This window comes from Cyprinus carpio, chromosome B8 (assembly GCF_018340385.1).
Source record: "Cyprinus carpio isolate SPL01 chromosome B8, ASM1834038v1, whole genome shotgun sequence".
NCBI lineage: Eukaryota > Metazoa > Chordata > Actinopteri > Cypriniformes > Cyprinidae > Cyprinus > Cyprinus carpio.
In genome coordinates, this window is record NC_056604.1 from 12572035 (window position 1) to 12591841 (window position 19807).

Here is a 19807-nt window from a genome sequence, read left to right on the forward strand (position 1 = left end):
TAATGTCAAAAGTTAATAAAACCCAAACTCATCTGAATGTTCAGAATTCACCAGGCTACAACACTCACATGTACAGTACATAGGGCACTATGTTTTCCGTGATGCGGAAAACACAGACGGAATCCAGTCATAAAAACAGAATTCAGTTTAACCCAGAATGTCATGGAATTAGTCAAATTTTGAATGAATTAATCAAAAGTAGGTCATTGCACTAAAATCAAATTGCGATATGGACTAGTATCTGTAAATATAAAGCCGCAAAATCTATTTAAATATGAATCCTGCATGTTCTGCGAGTCTCTGTTAATGAATGGTGCAGACGCGTGGTTTTATTTACTAACGTTCCACACATACATAAGTGTACGTGACGTGACAAACACATGAACAACATCTCCAGAACTGCTCTGAGAGTCACTTAATGAGCATTTGACCGTTTGATTTGAGTAAAACTAGCGTCATATCACATACACAGAACTGTAAAGGTATTCACGGCAACCCATCAAAATGGATTTCATAGGGCCCTCAGTACAGTCAATAACTGAAATGATGGCAAAACCAACCCACCTTACTTCACAATGTGAAACACCAACACCTGTGGATAAGGATATTCAGTGACCGATCAGGAACTGATTGGATTGTGAAAAGTGGGCGTAACATACCAGAATAAAGTCAGATCAAATGTGTGTTTAATAAAACAATGTCTAAATGTCAACATTATCCATTGGCCTGTGCAATGTGCTTGACATCAGTGGAAAAAGAAAGTCATTTCAGAAGAAGAACTTTACAAAGAAGACAAACAACTTTTTTTCTTTGGAATGACATGTGCTGCTGAATCACTTGCAAAAAGCCCTGGAACATGTAATGAAAGTAAATGTGGTCAATTTTGATTTCATGTTGACTATAAACCCACAGCACTATATGCGTCACTGTGAGGTCTGAAGGTACCTGATGAAACAAACTCACCCAGTCTGATATTATGGGTACTGCTAAGTGACAGGATATTAACCTATAGGATGTCCACTCTAGGACATCCTTAGACATTAACTCACCCAGCCTTCCTCGAGTTAAATGTCTCAGCACATGTCAGGACTAACAGCATCCTGCCTAAAGATGATTTTCCCACTTTAAACAAACAGTGGTGTTTACTTGCTAGTACTTTAGCATTCAATGAACAGTAAAGGGTCACAGAAGAACCCCTGAGGTTCTCCAAACCACACATTTATCCTCTTATTCCAGAGCAAGTGAGGAGAATCTTTACAACCCGAACTGGTTCCCACAACGTGAGCAACAGCAAAACGAACTGAATCTGATGCTCACGCTTCCTGTGAATGCCCAGCTAAAAACACACCCCGGCCCTTCCAAAGGGCCCTTTCATGGCTCTCTGTGAGAATCTGCCTCGCTGCAAAAGGGTATGAAGTAGTTTTGGACGCAAGGAAGGGGCCATTTTGGCCAGCATGGCGTGAAATCGAATAAATAAACCAAGAGGGAAGGGGGGAGAGAGGGGGAAAAATCCTCTCTTTGTGGCCGCGACCCAGCTAATGGAGACAAAGAGCCCAGTAGCAGGAGGATGAGGTTTGAAAGAGGGGATCCGAGCTCGGCCCTCTTTCTTCGTGACTCTGATTCCCCATCACCCCTCAAGCAGCGGCTGCTGCAACAAAGTCCTCTTTGAGTTCGGCCCCCTGTCCCGCACTTCCGCTATGAGGGGCTTCAAAGTTCACGGCTGTTTGAGCTGCAGACATGGGTGGAAACGAGCCATGGCACCACAGGACAGATGAGAGACAGAAAAAAATGAGGGTGACAAGGGAAGAGACACTCAGAACTGATGCACTGAGCAAGTCTACGCTACATAACCTAATGGCAATCTGGACAAGGCCTGATTAAGATGACTTTTTTCCAAACTAGATTCTCTGAGGAAATTGTGGGTGGTGCTTGCCTATGATCTTCTTAGTTGTTACTAGGATGGTCTGAGTGGTTCTAGGAGGTTGCTAGGTTGTTCTTGGTAGTTAGTAGGTGGCTGCTTATGGTTCCAAGTTAAAAATGCCCACTAAGACTGTATGATACTCTGGTTCTTAAATATCAAAATCACTTGTATATGTGACTAAATCTTCACTCTGGGTGACTAAATGATGTCTAGTATTACCCAATGGCTAATAAATTCTTTAATTTTACTCGCAAGTGTTTGAGTTGGAGACTAAGTATAAGTTTATCGCAGATATATTTTAATTCGCCAAACACTCTCACCAAGCGATATAAAGTTAGAATAAAAGAAAAACAATCTTTAAGATAAACTACATGAATGTGCCGCTTTATTCTTATAAAGTGAGAGAAAGAGAGAGCGAGTGAGAGAGAGTGTCTTACATAACATGCAGAATTGATGCGCTACATGTAAATTATATTCTTTGTTGTATTTTCCTGTCAAAATAATGGGGTTCCTTTGGAATTCTTCAGCTTTTAAGAACTGCCAGGGTTTCCGGTAGTGGGCGGAACAAATGCACAAATGACAATCTCATTGGCTGTGCTCACCTATTATCGTCCCTGTTTTGATTTCTGTAAATCAATTTGAGCTAACGCACACAACCTGATTAATATTCATAAATCCAGCAGCTCGTTAATCCTTGGAGCATTTTTATATTGTTTCCTATTAGTAGAATTTGTATTATAATAGTAATAATAATAATAATAATACTATTATTATCTTATCAGTATTATTGTTAGTTTTTTTCAATTTTTTTACAGGAACACTGAATGACCAAAAAAAGCACCAGCACCAGTCCTAAGTTCAGTTAAAATGACTAATTTGCATTCATACATGGTTACCAAGTTTTAACTCTAATTACTAAACTTCTATTATTAAATAATACTTGATTATCATATTATAATGCTTGACTGCTTAACTGACTGATGTTAAGAGTGTACTTTCAAAGATTTAAAAAGCTGTGCCATTTTACAAACATATATATAGAATAGTATAGTATAGTATTGTATTGTATTTCAGTCTGGCGAGTAAACACAAGAAAATTTACTAGCCAATTTAATTGCCAAGGTGTCCGTAGAGGGTTATGGAATATGGTTTTGATCTACCCTTTAATGTAATGAGATTTTTCCACATGTTTTATCATCTGCCAAGCAAAAATAATTTAAGATATGCTTCCAATGTGAGGTAGTTGTGTACATCACATTACCGCGAAATGGCCTCATTTACAAGAAAACTCTTGTCTGTGACACCAGCATATCATTAAGAAGATTGAGCGGATGGAAAATCCAACACTGGTTGACCGTTGGACAGTAATGCTACAAAGGCTTGGTGCTGACATGTGGTAGTCCAGATAAGATCTCAGTCCAGACTGGATTGGCCATCTGGAAGGCATTTGGGCTCATCTCCATGGAAGAGCGATTGAGCACATGGAGAGGTGCCATGAGACCCAGGGGTTCATTCACCACAGGGGGGAAAGGAGAGAGTGGACCCTGAGCTAGCCTATACGACAACAACAGACAGCAATCATTATCACTTCACATAGAGAGACACTTGCTTGAGTACTCAAACAAACACATACTGTTTAATTACCTTTGGAGTGTACTGACGCATAATGGGATTTCTTTGGCCTTGAACAACCGCAGCAGCTTACGTTGTCATTTACCACAGGCTTATATGTGTGTGTGCATATTATCTAATTTCCTGATGTGTCATTCCTCCTTCCCTCTAGAATAATGGATTCAATATCACTGCCGCACATTCAGCCCAAAAGCCACAAAGTGTATCATCATCACTGCAGTATTGCTTCATTAGAGTCAAATTACAAATGCACGATTTCTCTCATTTCTTCATTGATTATCATCCTAAGAGTGGCTTTGGTGGCTGGACAAGACTCTTCCATTTCACCACAGGAAATACACCCACAAGATTACAAAACATCGGATGATTTACATCAGTTGTAGGGTTATTACAGATTAAAGTACAGATTGAATGAGTTCATTCATAATCAAACAGCAACTATTAAATCAAACAGCAGGTTTTACTTGAAGTTTAAATTTGATACAAAAATGACAGTTCACACTCATGCCATATGACTGATATGATTCAATATTTTAAATAATCTTTATTTAGATTTTTTCCACACTCGGTAATAAGCTCTAAAAATAACTTGAAATTAGCAAGAATTCCTTGTTTATTAGTAGATTCCAGGCCTTTTGATTACATACAGTATCTTTACATGGGGAACTGACCCAAATTTAAGCCATTGTTAACTCATTAACTTGTGAACAAAAGGTTCTTCTAATTTAGGAACCTGAACAAACAGTTCATTTGAAAAGAACTAGCTTGAAACAAATGATTTGTTCACAAATTGGACTTGATTCAGCCTTGAACTCATTGACACAACAGCCCTGTTTACACTTGGTATTAATATGCATTTTGTCAATCCAATAACCAGTGGACAGCATCACTAAATCCAAGTGTGAATGGGGTCTAAAACCACTTGAGCTTTTCCACTTTCAGAGGTTTTCTTTCATAGCATAGACACTCTTGTGGCTGAATGTGTTCACACACAAAAGACTATTCTCCGCCTACTGATCTGATACATAAAAATTGTGGAATGTGTTGTGAGAAGTCTGATTCACGGCTTTCACATTCACAGCTGCTTTCTTTGTCCTTTATCATTCACTTCCTAAAAAATGAATGTGACATAAATAACATGAGAGTGAGTAAATAAAAAAAAAATTACAAATAGAAGACCATTTTTAGGTGAAATATCCCTTTTAAGAATCAGTAAATATTATGTCAATGAATTCAAATGAATTACTTTAGTTATTAAGTTCTCTAATAAATCTTATTTAGTTAGCAAGCATTAGATCAAGCTAACTGGAATAATTCCATCTTAAAGTGTTCTTTAGGACTCAAGTAAATAATTCAGTTCCAATCATTCTGACACAATTCACATCCATCAATACTGCACGCTCCTTTGTTTGTCCAAGGATGAGGTAAGTGGGATAAGTTAACATCACACTGTTCATATTTCTTCCCTTTCAGAAGCAACTGGAAAAGCCATGGCCTACATCTAAAGATCTCACCCAAAAAATATCTCAAGAGTCATGACACTACAGCCGGCCTCTGGCCACAAACCGCAGGGGCAATTCCCTCAGGACAACTGAGGAATTCCTTAGAGCTCTTCTGGACAAAGGTGTCAAGGGTCAACACGCCAATTATGGCCTTCTATTTACTGCTGCCTTTCTCTTTGCAAAACATGCCTCTCAAGTAGGTTGCTATTGTCTATAGCTGCAAAAGTAATGTTTGTGATGGCTTTCACAATCAAGGCTTTTGGCGGTCAAGAGAGAGTGAGAAAACACCAGTATTGTATCTGATTCAAGTAAATAATCACAGCCACTATCCCACAAAGAGATCCGAAGGAAAACAAACCTCATACATGCACATAAATCCTCATCACCTAAATAATTAAACAGCCAGGAACACAAAACAGACCTGCTTAAAGCAGAGTTATGTAAGTGTCAGTTTAATGCTGCAAGCCGCAATCTGAAGTTTATTGAACATTTTGGGAACATCTGCTAAGAGTCTTATCCCATATGCCTGTGGTCTGCATACCTCTCCTCCATCTGATAGCATTCATAATATCTAACACATGGCTTTGTCTGCTGTCAGCTTCTTTGTTAAAGATGAGGAGGTACCAACAGGCATACCTTATTCACGTATTTGTAACATGGCGCCTGGCCAGGTAGATATGATTAAATCAGAGGTGTGAATCTAACTAGTAAGCGCAGGTAAAAGTCATTACACCATTGCCTGGTTACATATCCCAATGTGTTTCTGTTTTTGATATCTGAATAAATATTACTCATCAACACCTCTCTCAGGCCTCTGTTAGCATGGTCAGGAACACAGACGACTTTATCAGTTTCATGCTGTGCTCGTGACCCCACAGTGACTCACCAATCACTCGACTCTATCTAGGATTTCGAAGTTTGACTTTAAGCTCAGCCGATCCGATTGTCTTAATACACTGAATATCACAGAGAACATCAGCAGAACAAAACATTAACATATTTTCCATTAACTAGCAGCTACCACACTGATTGACAGTAAATTGTTTTGGTCCCATGGTTGCTGTTTCTGCACTAGGTAGCCCCGACCCATGACAAACAATCATTGGCCTGAAATCTTTCTACACATAACAGAATATTAAATATGGTTATCGATGGTAGATACCACAAACTCTCCACAGACAATTCAAAAATAGCTGTGTATTCTGATAAAATGACTTGCAAGGAACATACACTACCATTCAAAAATTTGGAGGCAGTATACTTATTTTTTTTAATAAACTAAATACTTTTATTCAGCTAGGATGTGATAAATTGATCAAAAGTGTCAAGTAAAGAAATGTTTAACGTTACAAAAGTTTTCTATTTCAAATAAATGGTGTTCTTCTGAATCTTCTATTCATCAAAGAACTGTTTTCAATATTTATACAAATAAGAAATGTTTCTTGAGCATCAAATCAGCATATTAGATTGATATCTTTAAGGTCATGTGATGATGTGCTGAAAATTCAGATTCGTCAAAGAAATGACATTTTAAATAAATGTTTAACTTAAATTTTGATTTAAAGAAAACATTTAAAACTGTAATAATATTTCACAAATCACAATATTACTATTTTACTGCATTTTAGATCAAATTAATACAGTCTTGGTCAATGTGAGAAAGTAACAGTAATGTATATAGCGTTAATATTTATATATTTGTAAATGTTTTGGAGGGCTCAGAAAAGGGAAAAGAAAAATGTTTTACCTGTTTGCCGCTTTTAACATCATAACTCAGGACAGTCACTAGTGAAAAGTTTGGGACTGTGTGCATTCTTGGGATGCCATCCACCAATCAGTTTTGTCACAGTCCTGTGGCTCTCGAGTGATTAGTCACATTACAGCAGGGGTATCAAATCCTGTTTTTGGAGGGCCAGAGTCCAAGCCCAATTACACACACCTGAACCAGCTGATCAAAGTCTTCAGGATTAATAAAATCTTCCAGGCAGGTACAGTATTTTGTGCCAAATTAGTGCTAAACTTTGCAGGACAATGGCCTTCTAGGAGCAGGTTTGGACATCCCCCCATTACAGATATGGTGCAGGTGACTGATTATAGAATCCTCCAGAACCAAACAACTACCATAGAAATTAATGCTTGTGTTTGGTTCTTTTCCAGATATCCTTGGGTCTTTGGGTGTTACAGAGTACAGACATCATAACAGTCATCGGAAACAGCTCAAACTACAAAAGCACTTTTCCTTCAACTGTTTTTCCCTCAAGTGATACGTTATCAGAGTAGAACATGAGAAAACTCAACCACCCCCCCACAAAACCAGTCACTGTCAGCATTAAAAATGAAGCTATAATTAGCAACATTATCCCAGTGTTTGTTTGATATCAGATCCTTGAACACGAGGAAAGGTCTACCAAACTAATTGAGCTCAGGAAAGATAAAGAGATTCCTGAAATTCCTGGTGCTGACTTGTGCCTCTGTGTCCTGGCTTATAACGCATGACTTGTCGCAGTTTTAAGACACTGAAAATCTGACACTTTAGAGGATATAGGAGCGTAATCGGCAGAGCTTGCGGCAGTCGTAGCGAGAGCTCACAGCTGCAGACTGTTTTAGTACAAGTGGCACCGGTGCCGCTACTGATGATCATCAGTACTACTGCGCATCTGGAGGGTCTACGGGGGTCAGTGAACCCAAGTTTAGCATGCAAAACACTCAGCACTGAATCTATACATCCATCTAAGCTTCTAAAACACATCAGGCAGGCACTAATACACTGAAAAAAAAATTGGTGTAGTAAATTTCATAAATAATTACAATGGACCGGCAAGTAACAGTTTATAAATATGAACTACTTATAAATGCATAGAGAAACAGGCTCAAGACAATGGAGGGCCAAATGTCATCACAGGCCAACTTTGGCCCACAGGCCCTGGTTTGGGCATCTGGTCTATAGAGTTGCAGCTTATACAGAAAACATAAAATGCCAGTTTATCTAAGCTGAGGATTGTTTCCATAGTTTGGCAAGCGCAGACGTGTACCCCGCTGAGCCATATGGCTGCTGGGTAGCTGGTTGTGACACTGTGGATCGGATCAGGTCTGGAACTATTTATAACACAGAAAGCCTACACTTGTGCGTCCCTCCTGCAAGGACTCAGACAGAGACATCATCAGCAAGCGGGAAGCGCCAGGTTGACTTCCTCCCACTGCTCCTCTATACATTCATGTCATCCTGTTTGGGTGAACAGACTCTTGTCCACAGGAGCCCAGCTGGGCCACACAAACTAACAACAGCTGGACTGGCAGCAAAGACATTAGAGGGGGCACAGAACTCAACACAGGAAACGGATCCCGGTCATATACAAACACTGAATCGCTTACATTTAGGAACTCAAAAGTTAATTGAATCACAATCTCCTACATTTTAACCCTGAGGAAGACACTTAACCCTCAAGTTTCTCCAGGGAAACTTTCCCTGGAATCAGCTTACTTATCTTAATTGTTTAAAAGGTCTGTTGAATGGGACGTAGCTAACTAATAAAGGATTTAATATTGGGCTCATGCATAAGGGTGCATTAAATTGATCAAAAGTGAAAGTAAATATTACTGATAATGATACAAATAATATTTTTAGAGCACCAAAGCAGCATATTAGAAAGATTTTTGAAGGATTGTGTGACACTGAAGACTGGAGGAATGACTGCTGAATATTCTGTTTACCATCACACACACACAAAAATACATTTTGAAATATATTAACTTCTTAAATTAAAATAATATTTCACAGTATCATAGTTTTTACAGTATTTTGAACGAATACATGCAGCCTTGGTGAGCATATAAGAGACCTTTTCAAAAAAAAAAATATTTATATATTTCCTGCACTTTTTTTTCAAGGATAAGATGTAGTAATGATTTATCAATTAAATAATTCAAATATAAAAATAAAAAGGCTACAGTTTTAGATGGCCAAGTGAATAGATGTTTAAAACGGCTTGCTTAAATTATTAATAGTTATTAATATAATTTTTTTAATTGCAAAAAGCATTTGCCATCTGCTTTTCTTAATCATTTTGCCAAATGCTTTTGTCATTGGAGTTTATAAAAAAAATGCCATTGGACAGGTCACTCTGGGAGCAACTAATGAACTTTTGACTCAATTCTTTTAAGACATACCCCTTTCCCTACATCTCACTCAGAGTAAATGTAAGATTAACTGTTATTGTAAAGTATGACAGAATGTGTCTTCTAAAATACATTCAAAATGTGCTGGTTACAATATTTTCCTAACCCTAACATCTAAACCTTACTCTGTAATCTCTTCTCTTAAATTAAAAATTACAAAAAATGCTAAAAAAAAATTGGGCATGATGCCTAAAAAAAGACTCATCAGGGAGTCTTCGGTTCTGCCAACCGTTAACAAATCACAGCCTGGTTTCTTGCTTTGAAACTATGACATTATCCTTTTGTGATATCTTTGAGATTCCTTGTGGAATTCCACAGATAAACAGATGCATGAAGAGCCATTCAGGGAGCAACAAAGCCACAGCCCTGAAACCTTTCGGTCTAATAAAAGTTGTTTGGGTATCTTACTTAAATATCTAAACAAATTCATGAAGCAATTATCAGTCTCCCTAGAGTGTGGCAGCCAGTGATGTTTGGCATGACTGTGCGTGCTGACAAAAGAGCATTAAGACCACCTAGACTGCCAGTCATGAGTTGAAAGGCAGACGTCTTTGATATCGATCTCAAGCGTGGCCTTGTTTTTCACACCGAGGCCCTTGGAAAGACACAGATGCTGAAAGACGAAGCGGTTTCCTCTCCCTTTCACCTGATGCACCACCGTCCACTTCGCTTCACCTGCGTCAACCCATCTTGACGAGAGGCCATCAAGTGCATCTGCAGGGACTAATTTGATTGGTCACGCTTCACTTAATGCTTCCAGATCAGATAACATCAGACGCACCGCTAGGGAGATGAATCCCTCTGAGACTCAGCAGATGAGAGGGACCTAAGATTCTTCCCATATGCAGAGAAAGAACAATAACTAGGACAAGTGAACCCATCCTCTCACAGAAAACCATAAACCGTGTCTTTCCTAAATCTTAAACTGCCACAGTCGGCTCAGTCGTCATCAACTGGCAGCTTCCCCACAAAGCGACTGTACTACAGAAGCTTAACAGGCCAATATGATTATGAGGGATTGTTATAAAACTGGTTTAATAACTGTAAGGCTGCTAACCCTTCATTGGCATGTTTGTAAAACCTCTCCAGTTGCTTTGATCCTGTTAAATTTATCCCAGGATCAAGAGGTTTTGGACTGGAACAAATGCGCTGGTGTGGAATGTGAGAAATGCATTTGGGAATGGATGAAAAACTGAATAACAGGCTTTATTAAAGTTCTAAAACACTAAAATATGTAGTAAGGTTGGACTATGAATGGGCTCACGATTGTCTGTTCTCAAATCCAGGCATGCTATGTCTTGATCTGATGCTAATCAGAGCAAGAAAACACATGTCAAGTATGCCAAATTACTATCTGGAGACTTCAAACATTTTCTGCGTTTATTTTTTTACTTGTTAAGAACGTTATCAGTGCATTGAAATACTGTGGAGGGTGAGTGATGCTCCAGAAGGGTTGTTACTAAAGAATATGTATGCTGATGATCAAAACCTGTCTTACCAAAAGACAAAAAAAACAAAAAAACAAGTGTTCTGAAAGTTACAGGGGATTTACTAAATTGCCCTGAAGACCCTGTAAATCCCATCTCTTACATGAGTCACTGCTGATTTTATGAGACAGAGCTTATAAAAGTAAATGGCACATGACCAAGAAATATACTCTAATGTAAGTTAGATTGTTTGAATGACTAAAAAGGCAGTAAAAGTGACAGACTCTTGTTTCTCGGTTTGAAAGTGTTCACACTTCAGTCATCTCCAACCAACGAAGAACAGAAAAGTACAATAAAAAAGAAACTGAGTCAATTAAAAAGTTATTCTTAATCAGAGGTGTGTAAGAAGGTTTAGAGGGGCATTTGATATCAATTGGGATTTGTTTTAAACTTTTTTAAACCGATATAACAATGAAAACATAGTTTTAGATACATTTTTTGAAAAGAAAGCAATATATAACTATACTGTATATAAAATTTGTGTGGATGACAATCATAACAGAATATGCTACTTAAATGTTTTACCCACAGTATCATTTTTGTGTGTGCTCAATGAAATAAATGATAGAATTGGTACTTGAGGCTTATTGTTTGGACTGTAGGGTACATGAAGCAAAAAAGGTTGAGTTAAAACACCCACTTGGAGGAACAACATTCAAGCCCTTTTAAAGCATCATTAATAAACCCCCCAAGAAGTCCCTATACAAAACAGTCCCTTGTGTTTTATGTTTTGTTATAAAATGTCAATACAAAAAAACCCTCGCCAACACTGTTTGTTTTAGAACGCTGTCTGTTTCACATATTCTCCCTCTTCCTCTTTCTTGACGCCAGTACAGTGACTAAAACACAGCTTGACAGCTTCACCAGTGCCCCTTATCTCCAGTTTATGAGGCTGTAAACGAGACTGCGACATGTAACCAGCCACATGGGTGCTCGAACTGCAACACTCAAGAGTGTTTAGACTGAACCCAGTCTACTTACCGACTGCAGAAATGCCAAGTTTCTCACGTAATCCCGTTCCGTGTTCAATATCTCGTTTAAAACGCACAGTCTCAGGCGAAGCTGACGGTCCGAGTCCTTGCTGCTGAGGTCCCCGTTTTCTTGTTGACTGTCCTCCTCGGTGTTTATTTCGCTCATTTTTAAAAACCCTTAGAGAGAGAAGCCTCCAAATAAACAAGAGTACACGCCAGTTGTGTGAAAACTGATGTGAAGGTGTGATAATTAATCCATTTAATCCGTCGCGCGCTGCACGCAACCTCGCGCCAGGATGCGGCAAGGGAAAAGGTTATATTGAAACTTCAGTAAAAGTAGCAACGCGCAACATCGAAGTCAACCGAAAAGCAATTTGCATCTCATTAAACCACTTTCCGTTTAAAAGGTTAACTAGAGAAGTAGCCCACCGACTGCCTGCAGCATAAAAGATGAAAGTGGCCAGAGGAGCGAAATGATGTAAAAAAAATATATAAAATAAAAAAAGGAGTGCACGTGAAACGATCAGCAACCGTGAAATCACTGGCAAAACCGTGCAGTAAAAGCCGAAGTAGTGAGATCACGAGAGCTCAGTGTGGACTACATGAAAAGTGAGAGGGTTGTAGAGAGAGAAGCGATTCTGCCGCTGAGGGACCGTCTGCAAGTTGCACCGCTAGAACAATCACGTCTTCAGTTTAATGAATTGATGAACTGATCCCTTGCTATCTTTAGATGTGTGTTGTGAGAGGATAGTTTCTTTTCATCTCTGGCATCACGTCTGATGCATTCAGTATTTTTTTTAATTTTTATTTAATATATTAAGAAAAATACAATAAAAATGAATAGCATTTTTAGTATTTATCATTAGAATGATGATCACTTACATGAGATGAATATAGTCTATACATAAATATTTTTTAGAAAAGCAGTCTTTTTTTCTTTTTTTTACATGTAGAGGGTCGCCCCTTCATGGGTGCCACCATGTTAATATCAAATGACCAGCCATATACCAGCACAAAACACCAATAATGAATAAAAATTAGTTAGGAATTAATACAAATTTTACAGTATAACACAAACAAATTATTTTGATGTAAAACCACAGCGGTGAGTGGTACATAAACTTGCATGCATGCAGGCCAGTAGGTGTCAGTATATCTAAGTTATATGAATTTGCAGTATTCATAAAAAAGTAGACAGAAAGTATCTGCAGTACAAACATGAACACTCATATATGTTTAATTTAATCATTAAAGCCATCAGAAACTGATTTTCATTTATGGTTACAGGCCTAAAAATAGTTACAGGCTTAACATCCTGAATTTGACTAGTTCTAGTGAGACAAGTGAAAAAATAAAATGTAGCATTGTTTGCATGGAATGATTGTGGCATCCCTACAATTTAAATACAAAAAAATTGTGTCATCATTCACTCATATGTCATTCAAAATCTGTTTGACTTTCTTCCTTCTGTGAAACATAAAATATATTTTGAGAAATGTCTCAGTGTTTTCGTCCACACAATATAAGTCAAAGGTCACCTAAACTGTTTGGTTATATATGCATATATATGCAGTGTGTATGTATGTATATATATATATATATATATATATATATATATATATATATATATATGTATATATATATATATATATATATATATATATATATATATATATATATATATATATATTATATATATATATATATATATATATATATGTATATATATATATATATATATATATATATATATATATATATATATATATATATATATATATATATATATATATATATATATATATATATATATATATATATATATATATATATATATATATATATATATATATATATATATATATATATATATGTCCTTTTGTGATTCACAGAACATAGACAATCATACAGGTTTGGAAGAACATGAGGGTGCATAAATGATGACAGAATTTTCTTCAGGGTTGAACTACTTAATGCTTGTTTGGTCTGTCAGGTCTTTGTTCTGTCTGTGCCCTTGAGGTGATGCTTCCTCAGCATGACAAACAGCCATCAGAGCTTGTCCACATCCTGTTTACACCATCACAAAAGACTAAGTTCTCTATCTTTCTATTTCTCTCGCACACAACTTATATGGCCACCAAACCACCAGGCTCCACCAAATGAATGGGCAAAAAAGTAAAGGGTAAGAACGACTCGTTGGCCTGGTTTGAATCATTATTACCCCGCAGGAGTCTTTCAGCCCCAGGCATTTCGTAGCTGTCTGACATTTGAGAGGTGTCAGTAACCTCTGGTTCTGCTTTACTTGGCTTGAGTTCTGCCCCCACTAACTGTATAGTAGCCTAATAGAGTTGCCACTGCGTGCTTTGACATAACTTAAAAATGTGCGCTTTACCAGTAACTTAAATGAATATAGGTGACACAAAGATAATATTATCAATAGATTGCTTATTTTATCACAACTACAGCCGTCTTCCAAACCATTTAATCACACTGCATTCGTTCTGAGACTGAGCGCCATCTTGTGGCAAGATCGAACACAAACGTTGTAAAAACAAAATACGATTAAATATTTAACAAATAAAATATATTAAATATTTAAAACAATTAAACATGTTTTAGCCGACAGTTACAGCATAATTTTCTTTTAAGCACATGCTTTCCCGCCTTAATTCAAGCGCACGTGATAGACGCAACTGTTGAACAGACGTTCAATATGACGTGATAAAGAGAATGTAGAATCGAATCTTGAAAGTTTCAGGGTTATCTTTTTATCCTTAACTTCTCATATCTTTTGAACAAACCAACTAAGGTAAGACCCATATAATCTTGTTTTTGAATAAGTGAAAATATCAGATCTTTTTCTTTCCACAGTCCTAAGTGCAACAAGCCATATTGGAACATACAGTTATAGTCAAAAGTATAGGCCTATACTTTGCCGTCTCTGAAAATTTTAATTATTTTTTCCAAAATAAGAGGGATCATAAAAAAAGTCATGTTTTTATTTAGTACTGACCTGAATATGTTATTTCTCATAAAATATGCGTACATAGTACACAACAGAAAATAATAATTGAATTTAAAAAAATGAACCCCTGCAAAAGTTTACATGCACTTGATTCTTGATCCAAGGATCATCCAGGTAACAACACAGTATGCAGAAAGCAGATACTGCAAAGTATATAAACTTGTGACCACAACTGAAATATTCAGGTGTGCTATAGATATGTGCATTAAAATAATTAGATAAACAAACAAAAAAAACTATAACAAATAAATTGATTAATTAAAATACATTTATTAATTTAATCCATGTGTGCCAAGGATGTGTGTATAAAAATTCAATAACAAAACAAAAAAAAAATATTGTAAAAAATAAATCTTTATCTTAATTCAGATGTGCTAAGGATGCGTCACTATATGAATATATAAATTACTATCAGTAAATAAAATTATATATATACACACACACACACACACACACACACACACTCACACAGTGCTGTGAAAAAGTGTTTGCCTCTTCCTGTTTTTTTTTTTTTTTACATATTTGTCACACCTGAATAACACCTGGATAACCCAAGTAAATACAAAAATGCAGTTTTGATATAATTACTTACATTTATTAAGGGGGAAAAAAAGCGGTCCAAACCTGCCTGGCCCTACGTAAAAAAGTAACTGCTTCCTAAATCTAGTAACTGGTTGTGCCACCCTTTGCAGCAACAACTGCAATCAAGCATTTGCGATAACTGGCAATAAGTCTTTCACATTGTCGAGGAGGAATTTTGGCCCACTCTTCTTTGCAGAACTGTTTCAATTCAGCTGCATCGGAGGGTTTGAGCATAAACGAACTGTTTAAGGTCATGCCACAGCAACTCAATTGGACTTAAGTCCGGACTTCGACTTGCCACTCCAAAACCTTCATTTTGTTATTCTTGAGCCATTCAGAGGTGGACTTGCTGCTGTGTTTGGCATCATTTTCCTGCTGCATAACCCAAGTGCGCTTGAGCTTGAGGTCACGAACTGATGGTCGGACATTCTCCTTCAGGATTTTCTGATAGAGTGCAGAATTCATGTCTCCATTGATTATGGCAAGGTGTCCAGGTCCTGAAGCTGCAAAGCAGCCCCAGACCATCACACTACCACCACCATGTTTGACTGTTGGTATAATGTTCTTTTTATGAAATGCTGTGTTGGTTTATGCAGTAGCTTTTGCCTTGGAACTCTCCCATGGATGCCGTTTTTGCCCAGTCTCTTTCTTATTGTTGAATCATGAACACTGAACTTAATTGAGGCAAGTGAGGCCTGCAGTTCTTTAGATGTTGTCCTGGGTTCTTTTATGACCTCCTGGATGAGTCGTCTTTGCGCTCTTGGAGTAATTTTGGTAGGCCGGTCACTCCTGGGAAGGTTCACCACTATTCAAAGTTTTCTCCATTTGTGGATAATGGCTCTGACCATGGTTTGCTAGAGCCCCAAAAATTTATTTAGATCAAGGCATGATGTGTTACTCTTTAAGCTTGCTTCACTTTGTCAGACAGGCTCTATTTAGATGATTTCTTGATTCAACAGGTCTGGCAGTAATCAGGCCTGGGTGTGGCTAATGAAATTTAACTCGGCTTTCTAAAATAATGTGGTTACTTACAGTTCTTTCATAATTTAACAGAAGGGGGCAAGTAATTTTTCACATAGGGCCAGGTATGTTTAAACAGCTTTTGTCCCTTAAATTAAATCCTAATTTAAAAACTGCATTTTGTGTTTACTTGCATTATATTTGTGTGGTTTTAAAATTGGTTTGATGAATCTTTTAAGTGTGACGAATATGCAAAAAATAGGAAGGGAACAAAAACCTTTTCACGGCACTGTATATGTATATGTATATATTCATATATATATATATATACATATTCATATATATATATATTCATATATATATATATATATATATATATATGTATATATTCATATATATATATATATATATATTCATTAATTAATATTAATATATGGGCTTCTCATTCTGGATATTTTCTGGCAGCTGATCACTACTGCTCTTCAGTGTCAAAAGTCACAATGGCTCATTCAGCACTTTGGCTGGTGTTGTTGCACTGGATGTTCCTGCACTCCCCAAGCAGGTGTAACAATTTAACCAAAGCCGAACTGCAAGAACTGGAGAAGATCAGCACCTGGGTCATCACCCGCAGCTTTCCCTGCAGTGCCACCTGTGGGCTTGGCCTCCGCACTCAAGAGCTCTGCCCTACGGGGGGAAACAGAAACATCTCCAGCACTTCCTGCAAGATGAGGACCATCCGCTGCCTAGACACCTGGCAGTGTGGACTGAAGACCCAAACCACAACTGCTGGGCAGCGCCTGGTGCTAGACTGCTTAGAGGAAGTGATGGATGCCATGGGCCGCTTTGCATTTGTGGTGTCTTGGCGCTTTGCCCATGGAATCATCACATCTGATGACTCGTTATTCAGCCGCTACGAAGCCCTGAGCCTGGACAAGGTGGTGCTAGACCCCCTCGGAGAAGAGGATTCTGGGACATACCGCTGTGACGTACTAGACACCGGCAAACGAAGAGTGAAGAGAATGTATAAAGGGGTGAAAGTGTTATCACCTAAAGAAGTGAGTTTAGACTTTGCTAAAGGTCTGATTCACTGGGAGAACCCAGAGAGCCTGTTTCCTAACCTGACGACCACAGGAAACCCGTACCCCAGCAGCATTGTCCGAAACATGGCGCTGATAAGCGTGTTCATATCTGCTGCAATGGCGGCCCTTATCCTTCTGCTCTTGTGGGGTTTTTACCGGATAACACTAAGAAGAACAGCTCAACTTTCCCAGAACAATGTTTGAAAACATTTCAAAGATTAAAATGTCAAATTAATAGCCCATATTCCTTAGTCACTGATGAATAGAAGTGTTAAGAATGAGTTTGACCAAGTCACAAATGCGTGGGATTGAAAAACATGTTCAAACTATCGGTGTACTATTTATAGAGTGGAGCTGTTAATGAACTGTTTAGAAAATAGATTCACATTCACATTTGTGTTAAAAAGGTCAAACAGTTCACTTCATCAACAATGGGTCGAGTATAGTCACAGGTTCCTAATTTGGATGCCAGCAAACAATGCTTAGAATATTCCTTAAGGGGATAGTTCACCCAAAAATAAAAATGGTCATCACTTGCTCACCCTCAAAAGTTGTTCCAAACGTACACAAGTTACTTTTTTTCTATTGAGCACAAAAGAAGATATTTTGAAGAATGTTGGTAATCAAACAGTTGACGGTAGCCATTGACTTGATTAGCAAAAGTATTCAAAATATCTTCTTTTGTGTTTAACAGAAGAAACTCCTACAGGTTTGGAACAACTTGAGGGTGAGTAAAAGATGACCAAATTATAATTTTTGGGTGAACTATCCCTTCAACTAGTACTAAAAGCAGCCTTACTTTAAAACAATCACATACATTATAACAGCGGTTGATAATTCAATTGACAAAAGATAATTAACCATAACTATTTTCAGATTAAAATACATTTCTATGTTCTTCAATTAAAAAAAAAAAGTTAAAAAAAAGGCAATAAAAAGGTCTAAATAAATGATAGATAGAACATCATTAATTTAACATGCGTTTATGACTGAATTATATACATTTCAAGAATTGTATGTTCTTTAATAAAAACAATCATTGAGGGGACTTAAAATTATTTTAAAAAAAATTATAATATATGTTTTAAGGAACAAAATGGTCCTTTGTAAGAGGAACAGAAGAGCCTCACACTCATTTAAATGAACTGGTATTTTATTCAGGACGTTTAACAGGTCAAAGTGTGCCCACACCTCAAAAACAAACTCTCTATCAAACAAGTAAACCAGTCAAAGGTGCTCTGTGAGCGCAGGAAAAATCCACAAACACTCTACAACTCAAACTTAAGGCAGAGAGGACAAACGTCCACCTCCCACAGCAGAATGTGACATCAGTGAAAACTGGAACCGTGTTCAAACCATCCAGAAGCAGGAGTGCTGTTCCTCCATCAGCACTGGATTAACAGAAAAAATCCAATAGTTTGTGAGCACTAGGGCCAGTGAGAATAAACTCCTTTATACACATTGGTGTAATTATTTCTTTAGCTCTAAGCAAGTAAATATAGACCCCAAAAATGTTAAGACTAGTCTACATCTGGTTAGGTGAAAAAAGTTGCAGAAAGAGTTATAAACTCTTACAGGCAAACAACACAACAGTCATTCAGTGTGTATTTAACTTGACGTGTGTGTGTGTATTTTAAATATACATGACATCACAACTAGCAAAAGGTGCATTGTTAATCTTTGAGAAGAAAAAGAAAAAAAAAAAGAATAATTCATCTCACTCAAACAAAAATATCATCACAACATTACAACAACCCAAACAAAAAACCAAATTAAAAAAATGTGAGATTTTAAAACAGACACACTATCATTATGACACGCTGGTTTCATGATCATGTTCAGCATGCGAGATACAGCAACAAGAGATACAAAGCAGCCCAGCCTGTGATCTGCTTCTTGTAGACCGCGTATAATTTCATCAAGCCATCTTTCATAAGCGATAACCATGAAATAACCCTCACATATTCCCATTCAACGATAGTAGAACAAGTGAAACAAATAAACAAAGCAGCACAAAGAAAATCAAAATACAAATTCTCAAACTCATTCATAGCTGTTTTGACTTGTCCAGCACACAAAAAACATGCAACAGACCGACTCTCAGACAGCATGAAAATCTCCAGCCACTCTTATATATTAAAAAATAATAATAATAATACACATCCAGACCTAATACGGTCACATATTGCTCTAAGGATAAAAAAAACACACTATTCAATCACGATTTCATGCTACTTCTATTTGTAGCATTCTGCGATACAGTAATCTGTTATTTGTGATAATATTTCTCTAGCAGTATATTGTGTTCAACAGCTGCTCAGCTCGAGCTCTAACAAGCAATTCCATATACAAAACCTTTGTCATGCTGTGTAGTCGCCAAATCATTCACTCAAGCATTAAGGGGAATCTCAGATCATTCCAGGGCAGCCAATCCTAAATGAATGCAACTTCTAGAAGCCTCTTTTTATCTTC

The 19807-nt window shown here is 37.3% G+C and overlaps 2 protein-coding genes across 2 annotated transcripts in view; one reads left to right on the forward strand and one right to left on the reverse strand.

The window, feature by feature from the left end:
* The window catches only part of LOC122138332 (phosphatidylinositol 3,4,5-trisphosphate-dependent Rac exchanger 1 protein-like), a 69511-nt gene extending 57141 nt beyond the window's left edge, over positions 1-12370 (reverse strand). Inside the window, exon 1 of the mRNA XM_042730417.1 lies at positions 11700-12370. Within this exon, the coding sequence (XP_042586351.1) occupies positions 11700-11855 (156 nt within the window). The 5' untranslated portion in view covers positions 11856-12370. The remainder of the gene's footprint in view (positions 1-11699) is intronic.
* Positions 12371-14407: 2037 nt separating this feature from the next.
* tmem81 (transmembrane protein 81) lies at positions 14408-17539 on the forward strand. Its single transcript, XM_019101176.2, has 2 exons — positions 14408-14498; positions 16722-17539. Exon 2 carries the CDS (start codon positions 16757-16759, stop codon positions 17537-17539), a length of 783 nt encoding a protein of 260 aa, XP_018956721.1. The 5' UTR covers positions 14408-14498; positions 16722-16756.
* The last annotated feature ends 2268 nt before the right edge of the window (positions 17540-19807 follow it).

What these genes read in the sequence shown, in the direction of transcription:
- tmem81 (XM_019101176.2), top strand. Translation starts at nt 16,757, where the DNA reads ATGGCTCATTCAGCACTTTGGCTGGTGTTGTTGCACTGGATGTTCCTG.